At 36.8% G+C, this 13,274-nt stretch overlaps 2 protein-coding genes across 3 annotated transcripts; both read right to left on the reverse strand.

Annotated features, from left to right (window-relative positions):
• Window positions 1-1,022: 1,022 nt before the first annotated feature.
• On the reverse strand, window positions 1,023-5,656 carry LOC133871108 (protein WHAT'S THIS FACTOR 1, chloroplastic). Of its 2 annotated transcripts, XR_009900821.1 has the most exons (3): window positions 5,459-5,656; window positions 2,308-4,116; window positions 1,023-2,206 (listed from the first exon to the last, which is right to left on the reverse strand). XR_009900821.1 is itself a non-coding variant. In XM_062308477.1 (2 exons), the coding sequence occupies exon 2, from the start codon at window positions 3,822-3,824 to the stop codon at window positions 2,358-2,360; it is 1,467 nt and encodes a 488-aa protein (XP_062164461.1). In that variant the 5' UTR covers window positions 3,825-4,116; window positions 5,459-5,656; the 3' UTR covers window positions 2,196-2,357. The 2 variants fall into 2 exon arrangements, 1 of the variants encoding a protein (XP_062164461.1); XM_062308477.1 differs by having other exon boundaries at window positions 2,196-4,116.
• Window positions 5,657-7,839: 2,183 nt separating this feature from the next.
• LOC133858699 (uncharacterized) lies at window positions 7,840-11,683 on the reverse strand. The gene is made up of 3 exons (XM_062294171.1): window positions 11,110-11,683; window positions 9,792-10,567; window positions 7,840-8,094 (listed from the first exon to the last, which is right to left on the reverse strand). The coding sequence occupies exons 1-2, from the start codon at window positions 11,214-11,216 to the stop codon at window positions 9,832-9,834; spliced, it is 843 nt and encodes a 280-aa protein (XP_062150155.1). The 5' UTR covers window positions 11,217-11,683; the 3' UTR covers window positions 7,840-8,094; window positions 9,792-9,831.
• Between the last annotated feature and the right edge of the window lie 1,591 nt (window positions 11,684-13,274).

A 13,274-nucleotide genomic window follows, 5' to 3' on the forward strand; every position in this document is an offset into this window, starting at 1 on the left:
AGAAATTTCATATATGTCCTTGTGGCACATCAGTAATTATGGTAATATAACTTATTCCATTCAGATTGATCATGGGAATCCATTTCCTAATATCATGCTGATTTTACTCCTTGACGGGAGGAGAAAAATCAGCCATCACTTAATCAGCCTATAAATAAATAATATGTGTATTCTATAGTACGACATTCAATAAGCATAGATTATAAGAACTCCTCTAAATTTCTTTTTTTAGAATCTCTGATTATTGATAACAAGGTTTCTTCGTACGTTTGAGCAAAGCATAGCTGAAAGTATTTATATAATCAATCATTCTGCTGCTTATTTACATTGTTAATTTAGCATTTGATTTATATAGCTAACACACCTAAGCCAAATTCCTTAAACAAAGTCCTACGTGAAGTGGTTGAATCTTGGTGATAAGAAGTCCAAGCTTTTCTTCCAAATCTTGAAGAACCACGACAGCCAGAGTAAGATAGTTCGAATTTTAGGGAGGATGGAAGTAGCCAACTAGGATTGATAATCTTAAGGTCGTTAAAGAAGAAATAATGAGGTACCTCAATATCCTTCTCTGTATTATTGCCCCTCATAACAAGCTACTTGATCTAGCTACTCTTGAAAATGCTCTACTTAAGCAGATTATTCAAGATCAGGCCCAGAGTTGGGTAACAGGTCATTGAAGAGGAGATCATATTGGTCCTCTTTAGCACCTTGAAGGATAATGATGCAACATTTTTCAGAAAAGCAGCTCAAGATACACCTTCTGGTACCCTAAAACTAAATTTGATGAAAGGTTATAATGTTCTAATATAATTAAATAATTAAATTCACATATTTCTATCCGTTTAAACTTTTAGAATGATTTAACATGATATCTGAACAAAAATCTCAAAAAATTTATACAAAAGATTTTTTATTTCTAGTATTGGGAAATTAAACAATTTCTTCTTGAGATGTACGGGCCTCAAGCATACTCGAAACCACTTGACTCTTTGTGATAGTTTTTTTTTTTTTTTTTTTTTTTTTTTTTTTTTTTTTTTTTCGATGAATAAAATATTTCATTGAACAACACTCAACATACACTCCACTCCAGAAACAAAACAATCTGGAACACAATCTCAATACAGAGAAAGTCATCTTAGAGGCCAGAAATACAAGCCTGAAAAACGAAAAAAAACACAAGCTACAACCTCAAGAGACAAGTAGCAGAGGTGAACAAGACCAAAGCCACAAGATCAACAGCAAAAACAGCCCGAAAAAGCACAAAGTAGAGCAACACCAAACTGGCACAAAGACAACATACAGCAAAACAACCACCAAAACAACCACTTCCTGCATCCTCAAACCGAACCAACAGAGGTGTGCAGGTTCCAACAAAACACTAAGCTATGATTGAGAGGCTTGAATTGCTCATTAGCCACCAGCCTTGAACGAACTTCCCATCTAATACAATTCATAATAGATAAGTTGTTTTAGGCGAGGCATTATGCAGAAGAGCATTCCTCTGTTTCTAAATATTGTAAATAGTAGACCCCAAACAAAACCTCCCCAATCGTGCTCTAATACCTCTGCCATTTAATTCCTTCAAGCCCCAATCTTCAATAGCATCCCAATCCAAAGGAGCATTAGAAATGGAACACTCGGCCAGGATATTAGACCAAATTCGACTACTGAAGCTACACCTAAAGAAGAGGTATTCTCGGTTCTCTTGGGCACTACGGCAGAATAAGCACAATGTGCATCCAGTGTAACCCCACCTACACATTTTTTCCTTAGTGACCAATGTATTCCGGAAGACAAGTCATATAAAAAAGGAATGTTTAGGGATAGAAGTTGGAAACCATACCAATTTCCACCATCCTACAGCCGGGTACACCTCCCTTTGTGATAGTTGTGGAGGCCTTTTCAAGGCTATGATCTTGTTTGTTTTGTGGTGAGGAGGATATGCCCTTTTAATCGAGTCTTCTATTTTGTTGGGATATGCCCATGTGCCTTTGTAAAGTATCAACAGTCTCTCGTATTCCTGTGCCAATCGAATTAACAGTGTAAACACCAAAGTTGGAAATTGTAACCTTTTCGTCTCTCAGTGCCCACTAAAGCTTGTTCGCATTGTGGCATCATTAACCAACCAAGCACCCAACCTGTAGGTTGACATATACTTGTACCCAGTAGAAAAGATCAATATGGCTCGAGCAGTGTAAGATTGTTCCTAGTAAATATAAATGCAACATGCAAAATTGTATGAATTTATGTTACAATTGCCACCTTTGCATCACCATATCATAACACTACAAAAGTTTTATTTCTTACTTTTACTATTTTTCCATAAGATATGTACGTTGTTTCATCAACATTCATTATTACCAAGGTTCCATATTTGCTCCATCCACATCATTAAGAAGAGAAGCAGAATCTGCAGTCCAAAACGCCCCATTCTCCATGTGGCCTAATGACTCGTTGCTCTCATCACCGATGACGACACAATCCAAATCTGAATCTTCATAATCAAACAAATCATCCAACCCATCATCATGATCATCATTATTGTTATCAACTGTGTTATCATCATCACCATCATCATTACAGTCACCAGTGCCATAGCTATATATACTAGCCTTTCTTCTCTCTCTTCTCATCCTGTTCCCTTCCCTAACCAACGCCATCAACTGGTCTTTTATAATCAAAGTCTCGTCCTTCTCCAACAGGTCTCCTTTCTCATCATACCCCTCCACCAAAAACACAGAGTCCCTCTGCCCTTTCAAACTCACGTAGAATAACTCTGGGTGCCTCACAAACATTCGCCTCAACTTGTTGGGTAGCCCAAACTCCTTCCTGAAATGAGTCAAGTGGTCAATTAAAGTCCTCTTTTCAATCATCATCCCCAGCACCTCTCTCACCACCGCACAAGCTCTTTTCTCTTCTTCCATGGATTCTTTTGCTAACACCCCCACAGAAGTATTATAAGGGCATACAGCTGGCATTTCCCCAAACTTGATCAGAAAATCCTGGTGATGTCTCTTCAAGTTCAATCCCTTTCGAAGTCTCAGCTGTTTAAATTTCAAAGGCCTGTCTACTATCATCCCACGTGAATGAACTTTAGGAGAGGGTAGAGGATTTGCCAAGTGTGGATCCCAAGATACAAGCTCAAGTGCACGGCCATAGGAGGTATCCACAGTCTTAAATTTGTCAGGGTGGTCATTGCAGAGACGGGAACGGAAATTAGGGGGGAGGCCAAGATCTGGAGCAAGGTGAACCAACTTTGACAGAAGAAGCCGACGGTGAGAAGAAAGCATGAGAAGTTTCTGGAGTTTGGTTGCCAAGGTCATTGAGATTGCTGATTTGAGATTTAATTCCTGGGAGGCAAGGGCTGCTGCTGCTGGGGTTAGACGGACACAAAGTTGGGAATATGATTTTGTAGCATTGAGTGGTAAGGGTGGTCTTGGGATTGAGAAGACTTCAAAAATTAAAGGATAACGATGAATCATAGAGAGGATTGAGCGGGGCTTTGAAAGGGAAAGGTAGGATCGACATTTTGAAAGAATGTAGAGTTGCATATAGTGTTTTGGTTTAGAAAGGAGCAGTGTTTTCAGCTTTTGAACAAACCGAATCCTGTTTTGCTTCACAATATGCCTGTCTAGTGAAGGGCTTTGAACAATTTTCAGAGATGAACAAGAAATAGAGATGGACAGATTTCTGAAGCTCTTACTGCTCTTGTAAGTTTGGTTAATCTTACCTTGTAACAAAGAAGGATTCCTAGGGAGGAAACTAGAATTCAGGAAAGAGATTGGCCAATCCCTTTGGGATGAGAAAGGCAGGGACAATGCCATTTTTCAAATTTGTAGTAACGACAAGCTTTAAAGCCTACAACTTGTTGAAGGAGGGTAAAAATGCCAGGAGCTTACATAATATTATACCATGAGTCTCATTCTTTCCAATTGATGGTAACATAAAATAGTCCCTCAAAAGGTTGCTATTGAGCAGGTTGAAGCAAAATTCTTACTGATAAGCACTACTGATCAAGGAATATAGCTACATAGGTGATAATGATAGCTGCTTCATCTGCAGCAAGGTATACTGCATGAACAGGGTGCTGGATTTTCTTTCAGATTTCCTTACCATCTGCAAGGAGACATTCAATGCCATACCTTAGTAAAGTATAAAAAGTTAAATAAAATACGTAGTTCACACAGGATGGTTGCTGACATATGAATAGACTCTTTTCTATTTTCACACAAACTATCATACAAAATGTGACCCAAATGGGAATTAGCAGTGTACTTAGAAAAATGAAATCCGTAGATGGCAAATGAATAAAGAAATTATAATATGCCATATCAAGAGAGATGCAACAGGAAAAAGGGAGTCCCTGCAGAGGGGAAGGGGGTAATTGTATGTAATATATATTAAAAAAAAAGTTTAAGCTGAGTAATACCAAACTGTTTCAAAAGAATACCCTTACACTGCTTTGTTTTTCTCCTTTCACACTATAGGGCCCATTAGTAAAAGATTTGACAAACAAGAGGGAAAAACACACACACACACACACACACACACAACGATTATTATATGTTATAAAAAAGTATGTCTTTATAAAGTTAACCCCATGATGAAGTAAAAGGGGGATGGATTGATTGATGATATAAGAAAAAGTGTACCTAGATGGATCTTGATTGGAAACTAGTCCTAAAACTGCACTGGTAAATAACTAATTCTAAAGCTGCATTCGAGAGTATGAAGAAGATACCTTGGATAGACCAAAAAATTCTCTTGTTAAAATGTGACTATTATTCAAGAGAGACGTTGAGCACAAAAAATATCTGCAGAGAATTAATATCTCAAAAAATTCTCCAGCCTTATAGTTGTCAAAGCAAAAGAGAAATATGCCACAAAACCCAACAAATAGGTGCATGCACTCCATTATCTTGTTTTGTCTTATCGATGAGAATCGCACACACCACCAAAAAACTAATGACATGGGTTTGTTTTGTTGATTTCGTAAAATGTCATAGTCTCAAGCTTTTAGAACTAGAGGAGCGGAGTGCTACCATTTCTGTAGATGAAAATCGCACCAACCACGAAAGGCAGAGAAATCAAATTCAATTTTCATGCGCATCCAGAAATAGTCCATGAAAAGTATAACAAGTGCCCCAAGTCAAAAGGCGACCTTATCCATTCCACATGGTCTTCTAGCATGGATAATTAAGTGAAAGAGAGAGCAGCAGACCAATTGTCAACTGATATACATGCGAATCACATAGACATTATAACGAACAGGTGGAGAGCACGTTAGAAATGTCAACGTTCACTCGTTGCAAAGCTTGAAGAAGCGAAGGACTCCAAAAGTAGGATTCAAGAGAAGAAAGGAGGTGGTCGGTGGAGTATTACTGCCATTAAGGAGAGACAAAAAAAAGAAAGCTGCATGCATGGAAGTCAAAGATAACAGAGCAATTAACTCACGTACCTGAGGATATTGAGCTACGTGTCTGATCAATTGTGCAAGCTATTGGGTCTGAGCCCTCCTTGAGAAAGGACGCACAGGTAAGGTATTACTTTGACAAGTACTGAGAGAGACCCTGGGAGTGGGAGGTGCTTCTGCTGAGGTTAGGGACGTTGGGCGAGAGAGAGAGTAAAAAAGTTTAGCCTGCAACCTTTCACGTCTTTCGAGTTAACTACTTTTACCACAAAAAGAAACGTGGCAATTTATTAAAAAAACAAAAACAAAAACAAAAATAAAAATTTGTTTAGTGCTTGCATAAGGAAATTAATAAATCAATAATGTTTTTTTTTAAAATTTTTGTCCATCTCCGTATAAAATAGTAACAAATTTACCTTTAAATATGTGAGACTTGTGATAGATTTTTAAAAAAATCTGGCCAAGAGTTATGTAGGAAAAAGCCTACAAACACAATTTTTTCTTTAAAAAAAAAAAAAAACTATCTCAATTGTTTAATACCTGTTTATTGCACATTTCGTGCTTTTTTATTTTTATTTAAAAAAATTATTTGATGTGACATAATGGTCTTAAGATTTTTTGTTGTTGTTGTTGGTAGAATTTATATTTAAAAAGTGTTTTATTTTTGAAAAAATTAAAAAAAAAAAAAAAAAAAAAAACCATGTTTTTGGTTGAAGTAATATCTTACAATGTTAATATGATAAATCCTAACCAACTAGGGGCGAAGTCTGCATTTGAGTAGTAAGCTTGATAATTTTTGACACAATTCGTGAACCCGGTACGAACACGACACGAAAATACATGTTTGGGTTTGGAGTAATCGGGTTCGGGTCATATTATGACACGGTTATAATCAACCCGCCAGACATGATTATAACCCTTTTTTTTTTTTTTTGGTTTTTTTTAAAAAATAAATAAATTCCGAAACAAACCCTACAGCCGCATCTTTTCTTTTCAATTCACTATCTTAGTTTCTTTCACGCCTCCTCGCCTTCAGCCATTTCAAACTTTAAGTGGTTTGAGGTTTCATAACTTTCATGCCTCCTCTGATCCTCAGACCCTGAGCAATCGTCGTCCCACTCATCGATCGAGTGCTGGTTGAACGCCTTCCTGATGGCCCCGCTAAGATGGTTGAAGAAATAACTCGAAACCCGAGTCCGATCCAATCAGTTGCCTTTCGCATCCTCTTCCTCTGATTCGTCTTGTTGCTGTGAATCTTCTTCAACGATGTTGAGCTCGTCGATTTTGTCTTTGGAAGTGGAAATGTCATCATCTAGGGCATTGGAGAGGAGGGGGTCAGACCGCTGGAGTCCACGTCGTTTTGTGAGTTGGTGAAGTAGTGGTGCTGTGGTGGTGGTGAGGCTGAGATGGGGCAGAAACTGAGAAGAGGAGGAGGCGAGGAGCAGCGCTGAGAAGCCTGAGATGAAGACGAAGACGAAGTCACAACAGGTTACCCGGGCCATGTTCGGGTAACTCGGTTAACAATATAGTCGTGTTTGGGTTTGAAGTTTCAACCCGATTATTAATCAGGTCAGGTTCGTATTAGACCTGATTGTGTATTCGGGTCGGTCGGGTTGACACGAACCCGACCCGGAAACCCGAATTGCCAAGCTTACATTTGAGATTTTGAGGGCAAAATTAAAAGAAAAAAAAATTTAGGGGGCAAAACTAAAAAAAAAAAAATAGGGGTAAAATTTTTAATTTTTAATTTTTTCCTTTTTCTTTTTGGAGAAAATCTTGGGCTTCGCCCCCAAGCTTGAGACTAGCTCCGCCCCCGTAACCAACCCTTAGATTAGTCATTGTTAAAAATAAAAAAGAAAAAAAGATTTGCTATAAACCACATATTTCTCTCACAATTATTTAACAATGTTGATATGGCAGTTCAAACCAACTCTTGTTTTTTTCTTTTTAACAAAAACTAATTCAATAATTAATTAGAGTTGCCACGTCAACATTATAAAATAATTGTAGGATAAAAAAGTATTATATAACATTAATCTTTTTATTTGTTACCAAACGAGCCTATGCAACAATTGTGATGGTTGGAGAAGAATTCCAGTCGTTCTTTGCATCAAACGTTTTTCTTTTTCTTTTTTAAGTTTCTACTAACAAAAATTAATGACCTGTCGTAACCAAGAAAATAAAATTAGGGGTTGCCTACACTCGGTTGGTACTTTAAGAAAGTGCACTTATCCTATGATAAAGCAAATGAACTGAGTATGAATCTCACTATGATCGAAGTTTGATTAGTTAAGGAATCCGGTTCTTCCACAAAACTTGGTATTATTCGGCATGAGTAGTTCTAACTCCGCCATTTTATCTCCCTTCCATCCTCCAAAAGCTGATGTGGCGTGGTCTTCCACATCATGTGACGTGGTCTCCAGATGTGGAAGACCACGCCACATCAGCTTTTGGAGGATGGAATGAGGATAAAATAGTGGAAAACAGAATTACTGTATTCAGCACATAATGTTAAAAATCAATGGCTAAAGATGCATTGATACTATCCATCCATCCCTATCATACAAAAAACTAAAGATCCATTTGGTTCCTTATATGCAATGACATTAATGCTGGCATGGCAAGTTCATCGCTGTGGGTGCTTAATTAATTCCCTTTCCCCGCATTGTTCTTCAGGCTTGGAGCTGTGGATCGGATAAGGTGAAATAGCAATCAAATGTATGGATGAATTGAAGCTCATAAAGGATAAAGCATTCAAATGTATAGCAATATCATAAAAGAAACTATATATAGACCGCAAGATATGCACTACAGAAGACCATAAGCCTAAGATTCATGTATTTGGTTATGTTTATCCACTCTTCATTGGCTTGCGCTTAGCTTGCTTGTGAAATCGATCATGGGTTTGGAAGTTGCAATGTGTGACATGGGGAAAACTATACAGTTCAAGATTTTATGGCTTTCCTAGTAGGGCATGTAGCAGATTTAAGATTTTGATATTGGAAATATTATTGCGGGGTATAGATAGACAAGAAGAAGAAAATAACTGATAGCACACATTCTTGCCAAAACATCATGAGAGTGATTGTTTTCCCATTCAAATAGTTGATTTTATTTTTGCAGATACATTTGTCTCTCATCTATTTCTTTTCCGGGAAAGAAAAATATGGGAGGCCAGGGATGTTAAGCAAATCTCCTACAATCTCCTACATTTTTTTTTTTATTTTTTTTTTATTTTTTATTTTTTTGTAAGTAATCGAAATATTATTAAAAGCGTAAAGCGCTTTTACTACACATGAAATATACAAGAGAGAACACTTAACTAGAAGGAAAAAAAAAAAAAGAGCAAGGAAATCATGATAATTAATCACCAAAGGGAAAGCAAAAGCAATTGTCAAAAAATACAAAGTATAAAAAATAAAGCATTAATCTCTTCCAAAGTCCTACCCTGATCCTCAAAACTCGTCATTCTTTCCCCTCTATAGACACCACAATAGACATGAATACACCATCTTCCACACAAGCACTACTAGCAATCCACCATCATGCATATAAGTCGACTACTCATCTAGGCATAGCCTAAGACAATCCGAATCGACTGGGAAAAAAAAAAAAAAAAATCCCATAAGGCCCAACAATCTCACAGTGAAGAAGAAAGTAGTCCATGAATTCTCCACTCTTTTTAAACATACAACACCTATCGGCCACAATAACATATCATTTCCTCGTTTTGTCCACAGTAAAGATCTTACTTAGAGCCGCACACATGATATGTAAATTATTTTTCTTCTCCTTTTTTTCTTCCGATCAAATTGTGTGTAATATGACAGTTTGAACTTATGTGTTTGTGTGCATAACTTAATTGTCAGTTGTAGTGATGGGGACATGACAGACAATTGGCATACTTCTAGCTCCTGAAATGATGAAAATTTGTATCCCAATTATTTAATGGTATTCCTGATAAAATAAAAATAAAACTGAAACCATTTATATATGCAGAAAACTAAAGCAAACAATTCTCTTACACACTCAGGAGGACATTGGGAAAAGAAATTATATGCTGAACTTATGATCCCAAAAGGGAACAGGATACTGCAATAAACTTAAAAACAAGAAAATAGAAGAACATGGAGATTATAGAGTTGTGCTACTAAATACTGATCAGTCTGCACCAAGTACATGTATGATTGAAGATTCTAGTCACTAAAAGATGTTTATAATTTTACTTATAAACTTAGTTCTTTCAGAGAGTACTGTTTATGCTTACTAGTTTAGATCTATTTGCATTTAAATCCCACAACATACTTTAATAATAACTCTTTAAAACTTAAGAATCAAACCATGGTATATAGCAGATACATTATAGACCCAAAAATTTTACCTTGATATATACTGCCGAAATTTTTTTAGTATCTGTTTCATTATTTGGGTTTGCATCCACTGAACTTGAACTTTAGTACCCATTGTTTTTCTCTCGACATATTTACATTTGCTGCCTCGCAATCATCTCCTTGAAACTTCAAGTCCAAGCACTCATCAGTCAGCTCAGATTTGCAATTATTCTCAACATCGACCATTCGTCCATTTTGTTCACCCCCATGTTCCGGAGGTTTTGCTGAACCACAGCTCAACATTCTGTTAATTCTATGGAGATCCTCCATATTACAATGCTTTGCTATAGCTAAAATATCCACCATTGACCGCTTCTTTCGTTTCCCCTTATACCCTTTTCGCTTATGCCTCAACCTCTTGGAAGAAATCTGTGATTTACGGTTCTTTTGATCAACAGAAGGAATATCAGAAGTAAGGTGGTTGTTCTCTTCAAGCTTATAGCTATTGCTAGAAAGAGATAAATGGCAGTCCTGGCAGGAAACTTTTGATAGTTCTTCATAAGAGTATGCATCACACTCACCTTTAATAAGCTTCTCCTGCCCAACAGGATCTGCTATTTTATTGTCAAAGGAATCAGTCTTTTCATTATCTTGTTCAGAAAACTTGAACGTTGCACATCCTCTAAGTGATTGAATAGTCGAATCACGGGGTTCAAGGGGCGGCAACACATTGCTGATACCATGCTTGAAACAGATTTGCAAATATTTCTTTGGAAATGGCCAGCTACGAAGGATATCCTTTTCACGAGAAGCAAGAACATACTGTCTGTAATACAGACCAGTTATTAGTAAAAAGAAGAAGAAGAAAAAAGCTAGTAAAGGAGAAGGACATATCAGAATTTAAAAGAAGGAAAAAAGGCTAATAATAGGAGAAATATTATTGACACAAAAACCACACATAAGAAGTGGATTTGCACGGGAAAAAGAGTCCAAACAGGAAAAAAGATGGCAATTCAAACACATGCCGAAGCTGATACATGAATGGATTAGAACAATTGAACAAGATTCCGTTAAATTACCCATTTATTGGAAACATCGCATGTGGAGCAGAATTTAGAACTCTTTCAACAATCAGCTTCTCGAGATATTACGAAATATTAATCTAAACCCATATATGTTCTTCGTATAAGGAACACAAATTCACAATGTCATTGAAGAAAGAGCATTCGGTTCAACAAAATGCAGTGCACGTGATCAAGTGCAACATCGAAGACCATGCAATACTGGTGCATTAATAGCAAGAAAAGAAATTCAGAAAGACTAGAAAAAAGCCTAAGTCAAGACCACTAATATGCAAAATGAAATCACCTTAGGGAGAAGGACCTCATGTCTCTTTGCATGCTATTGTCGTTGAGACCAATTTGTTGCTGCAGAGAATGCGAAATCTCAGGTGGGTTTTGCTGCCGAGACAGCATTGTAGGAACGGCACGCGTTTGAATCAGTGGATGATGAAAAATCGAAATAATGAAAGGAGGAAATCAACCCAGTTTGGATTACAACTTCTGGAAACTACGCAAACAAGAAGAAGACCAAGAGCGCCATAAAATTACCAACCAGAAGCACCAATCCTAGACCCCGTTAACCCAGAAAAGGAGATCAGAGAGATAGGAGAGCGCGAGATAAAAAAAAAAAAAAAACGGGTAAACAAAACGTAGAGAGCCCATAAAAAAGAATGGCAAGAAATGAAAGGAAAATGGAACAGTTTGCGAGTTGTCGGACGCAACAAGGGAGAGGAAAGTTTGAAGGAGAAAAGGCTTTGAATTGCTGAGAAAGATTGGTGTCATCAAGCTCAGAGGTGGTGGGTCAGAAGGGTATGGTGACGATGGCGGTGAAGGAAATAACAGTGTGAGATAGGGTGAGTAAAATAGCAAGAGGAAGCTGGAGAGGCTGCTGGTTGTTTTATTTATTTATTTATTTATTTTTTGATCCAAAAACAGGGCACAGACATCTCCCTGCGTTGTCTAAAATTACTTAAAAAATTAAATAAAGGGAATGAATGGGTCGAGATATAATAATGTATTGTATTAAAAAAAAAACAAATTAATGTTATTGGGTATTTCCCTTTTATTTTTTTTCTCAACTGTCCCTTTGGCTTTTTCCTTTATTTATTATAAAGTTAAAGAAGTTGTCTTGAAGCAAATCTACCAATAGCATTAGTATTTGGTAAAATAGTTAACCGTTCGAACTTCGAAGGTAATTATACCTTGGTTAATTAATTGGGCTTGGGGGAAAAAGGTAGAAAAGAAAATTTGGATGCTTGCCCTGTCAGTGTCAACCTATTTCCAACCCAGTTGTTGCTTTGATTTTAATTTTGAGTTTTAACTAATTATTTATTGACTTTGTTTGAAGGGTTCAAAGAGGATAAACTTGAAGCAGAACCCTGGCAAATTAAGCGCCTGGCAACTTGCACATCTCTGGGTAAAAATGCTTAAAAGCAAGCTTGATTTGCAGCAGGGAAGCTAGGAATATCCCTGAATATACTGAACCCAATTTTGGTAAATTAACTAAATCAAGACTGTATTATCCAACAGTAAGTTTCACTTTTGCAGCCAAATTACGAGAGATATGTCATTTAAGTTGAGTCGTAAAACTCAACGGGAAGCTATATATACATTTTGATGCCCCACAACAGTAAACCTAAACAAGTTGAGGGTGCTTCATTTGATTCATAATGATAGCTACCAAGCATTAGATTTGATAATGAACTTTATTGTGGAGTTTCTGTTTTCAAATCTTTGGTGCTTTCATACTTCCCAAAATTTGCAGGTTAATTTCTTGGCTGCCACATTTTGCAGCAAATGAAACAGCATGCATGATCATTGGAGCAAAACCTTCATTCATAAACCACGAAGCTGATTGTAGAACGTGAAATGTTTGTTTTCATTCTCTTGTCCATCTCTATACAAAATTTGTGTAAATTCACCATTGAATTTGTGAAATCACAAGTGAGTTCTACAGATTTAGTGTTGGATTTGCAAAAAAAAAAGTACAAAAGAATAACATCGATCAAACACAACTCTTGTAGAATATAAATGGGAGGCTGGAATGGTTAAGGTTTTCCTTATTAGTAGGGGTTTTCTGTTTTGGTATTCCAGACTTTTTAGCCTATATATGCAGATACAGTGTGTGTGTATATATATACGAGATTGTTATTCAGGCATCATGGTCTCTTGATGATTAATTATCCCTTCATCTTAGGGCCATTGTCCCCAAATAAATGCTTTGAAAATCGATTTGTTCTTTCAGTTCAAGTTCACCTCCTTAGATATTCATTTCTAATTTTGCATGTCTGATAGGCATATTGTTTGCATTGCATGCTCTCCAAATAAGTTTGCCATTGAGACAGTTCAAGTAGTGTCAATTGTCATGATATCTCTTAGTTGGAGGTTATTTTATATGAACACCTTTTGAAGGCACTGGGTATATCAGAAAACAAAACCTTCAGATGGCAAATGGGAGTGATGAATATTTCA

The sequence above is a fragment of the Alnus glutinosa genome, chromosome 1, assembly GCF_958979055.1.
Source record: "Alnus glutinosa chromosome 1, dhAlnGlut1.1, whole genome shotgun sequence".
NCBI lineage: Eukaryota > Viridiplantae > Streptophyta > Magnoliopsida > Fagales > Betulaceae > Alnus > Alnus glutinosa.

Coding starts and splice junctions, on each gene's coding strand:
- LOC133871108 (XM_062308477.1), bottom strand. CDS start 3,824: ATGGCATTGTCCCTGCCTTTCTCATCCCAAAGGGATTGGCCAATCTCT.
- LOC133858699 (XM_062294171.1), bottom strand. CDS start 11,216: ATGCTGTCTCGGCAGCAAAACCCACCTGAGATTTCGCATTCTCTGCAG. Junction 10,568..11,109: donor ATGAGGTCCTTCTCCCTAAG/GTGATTTCATTT, acceptor TCTGTATTACAG/ACAGTATGTTCTTGCTTCTC.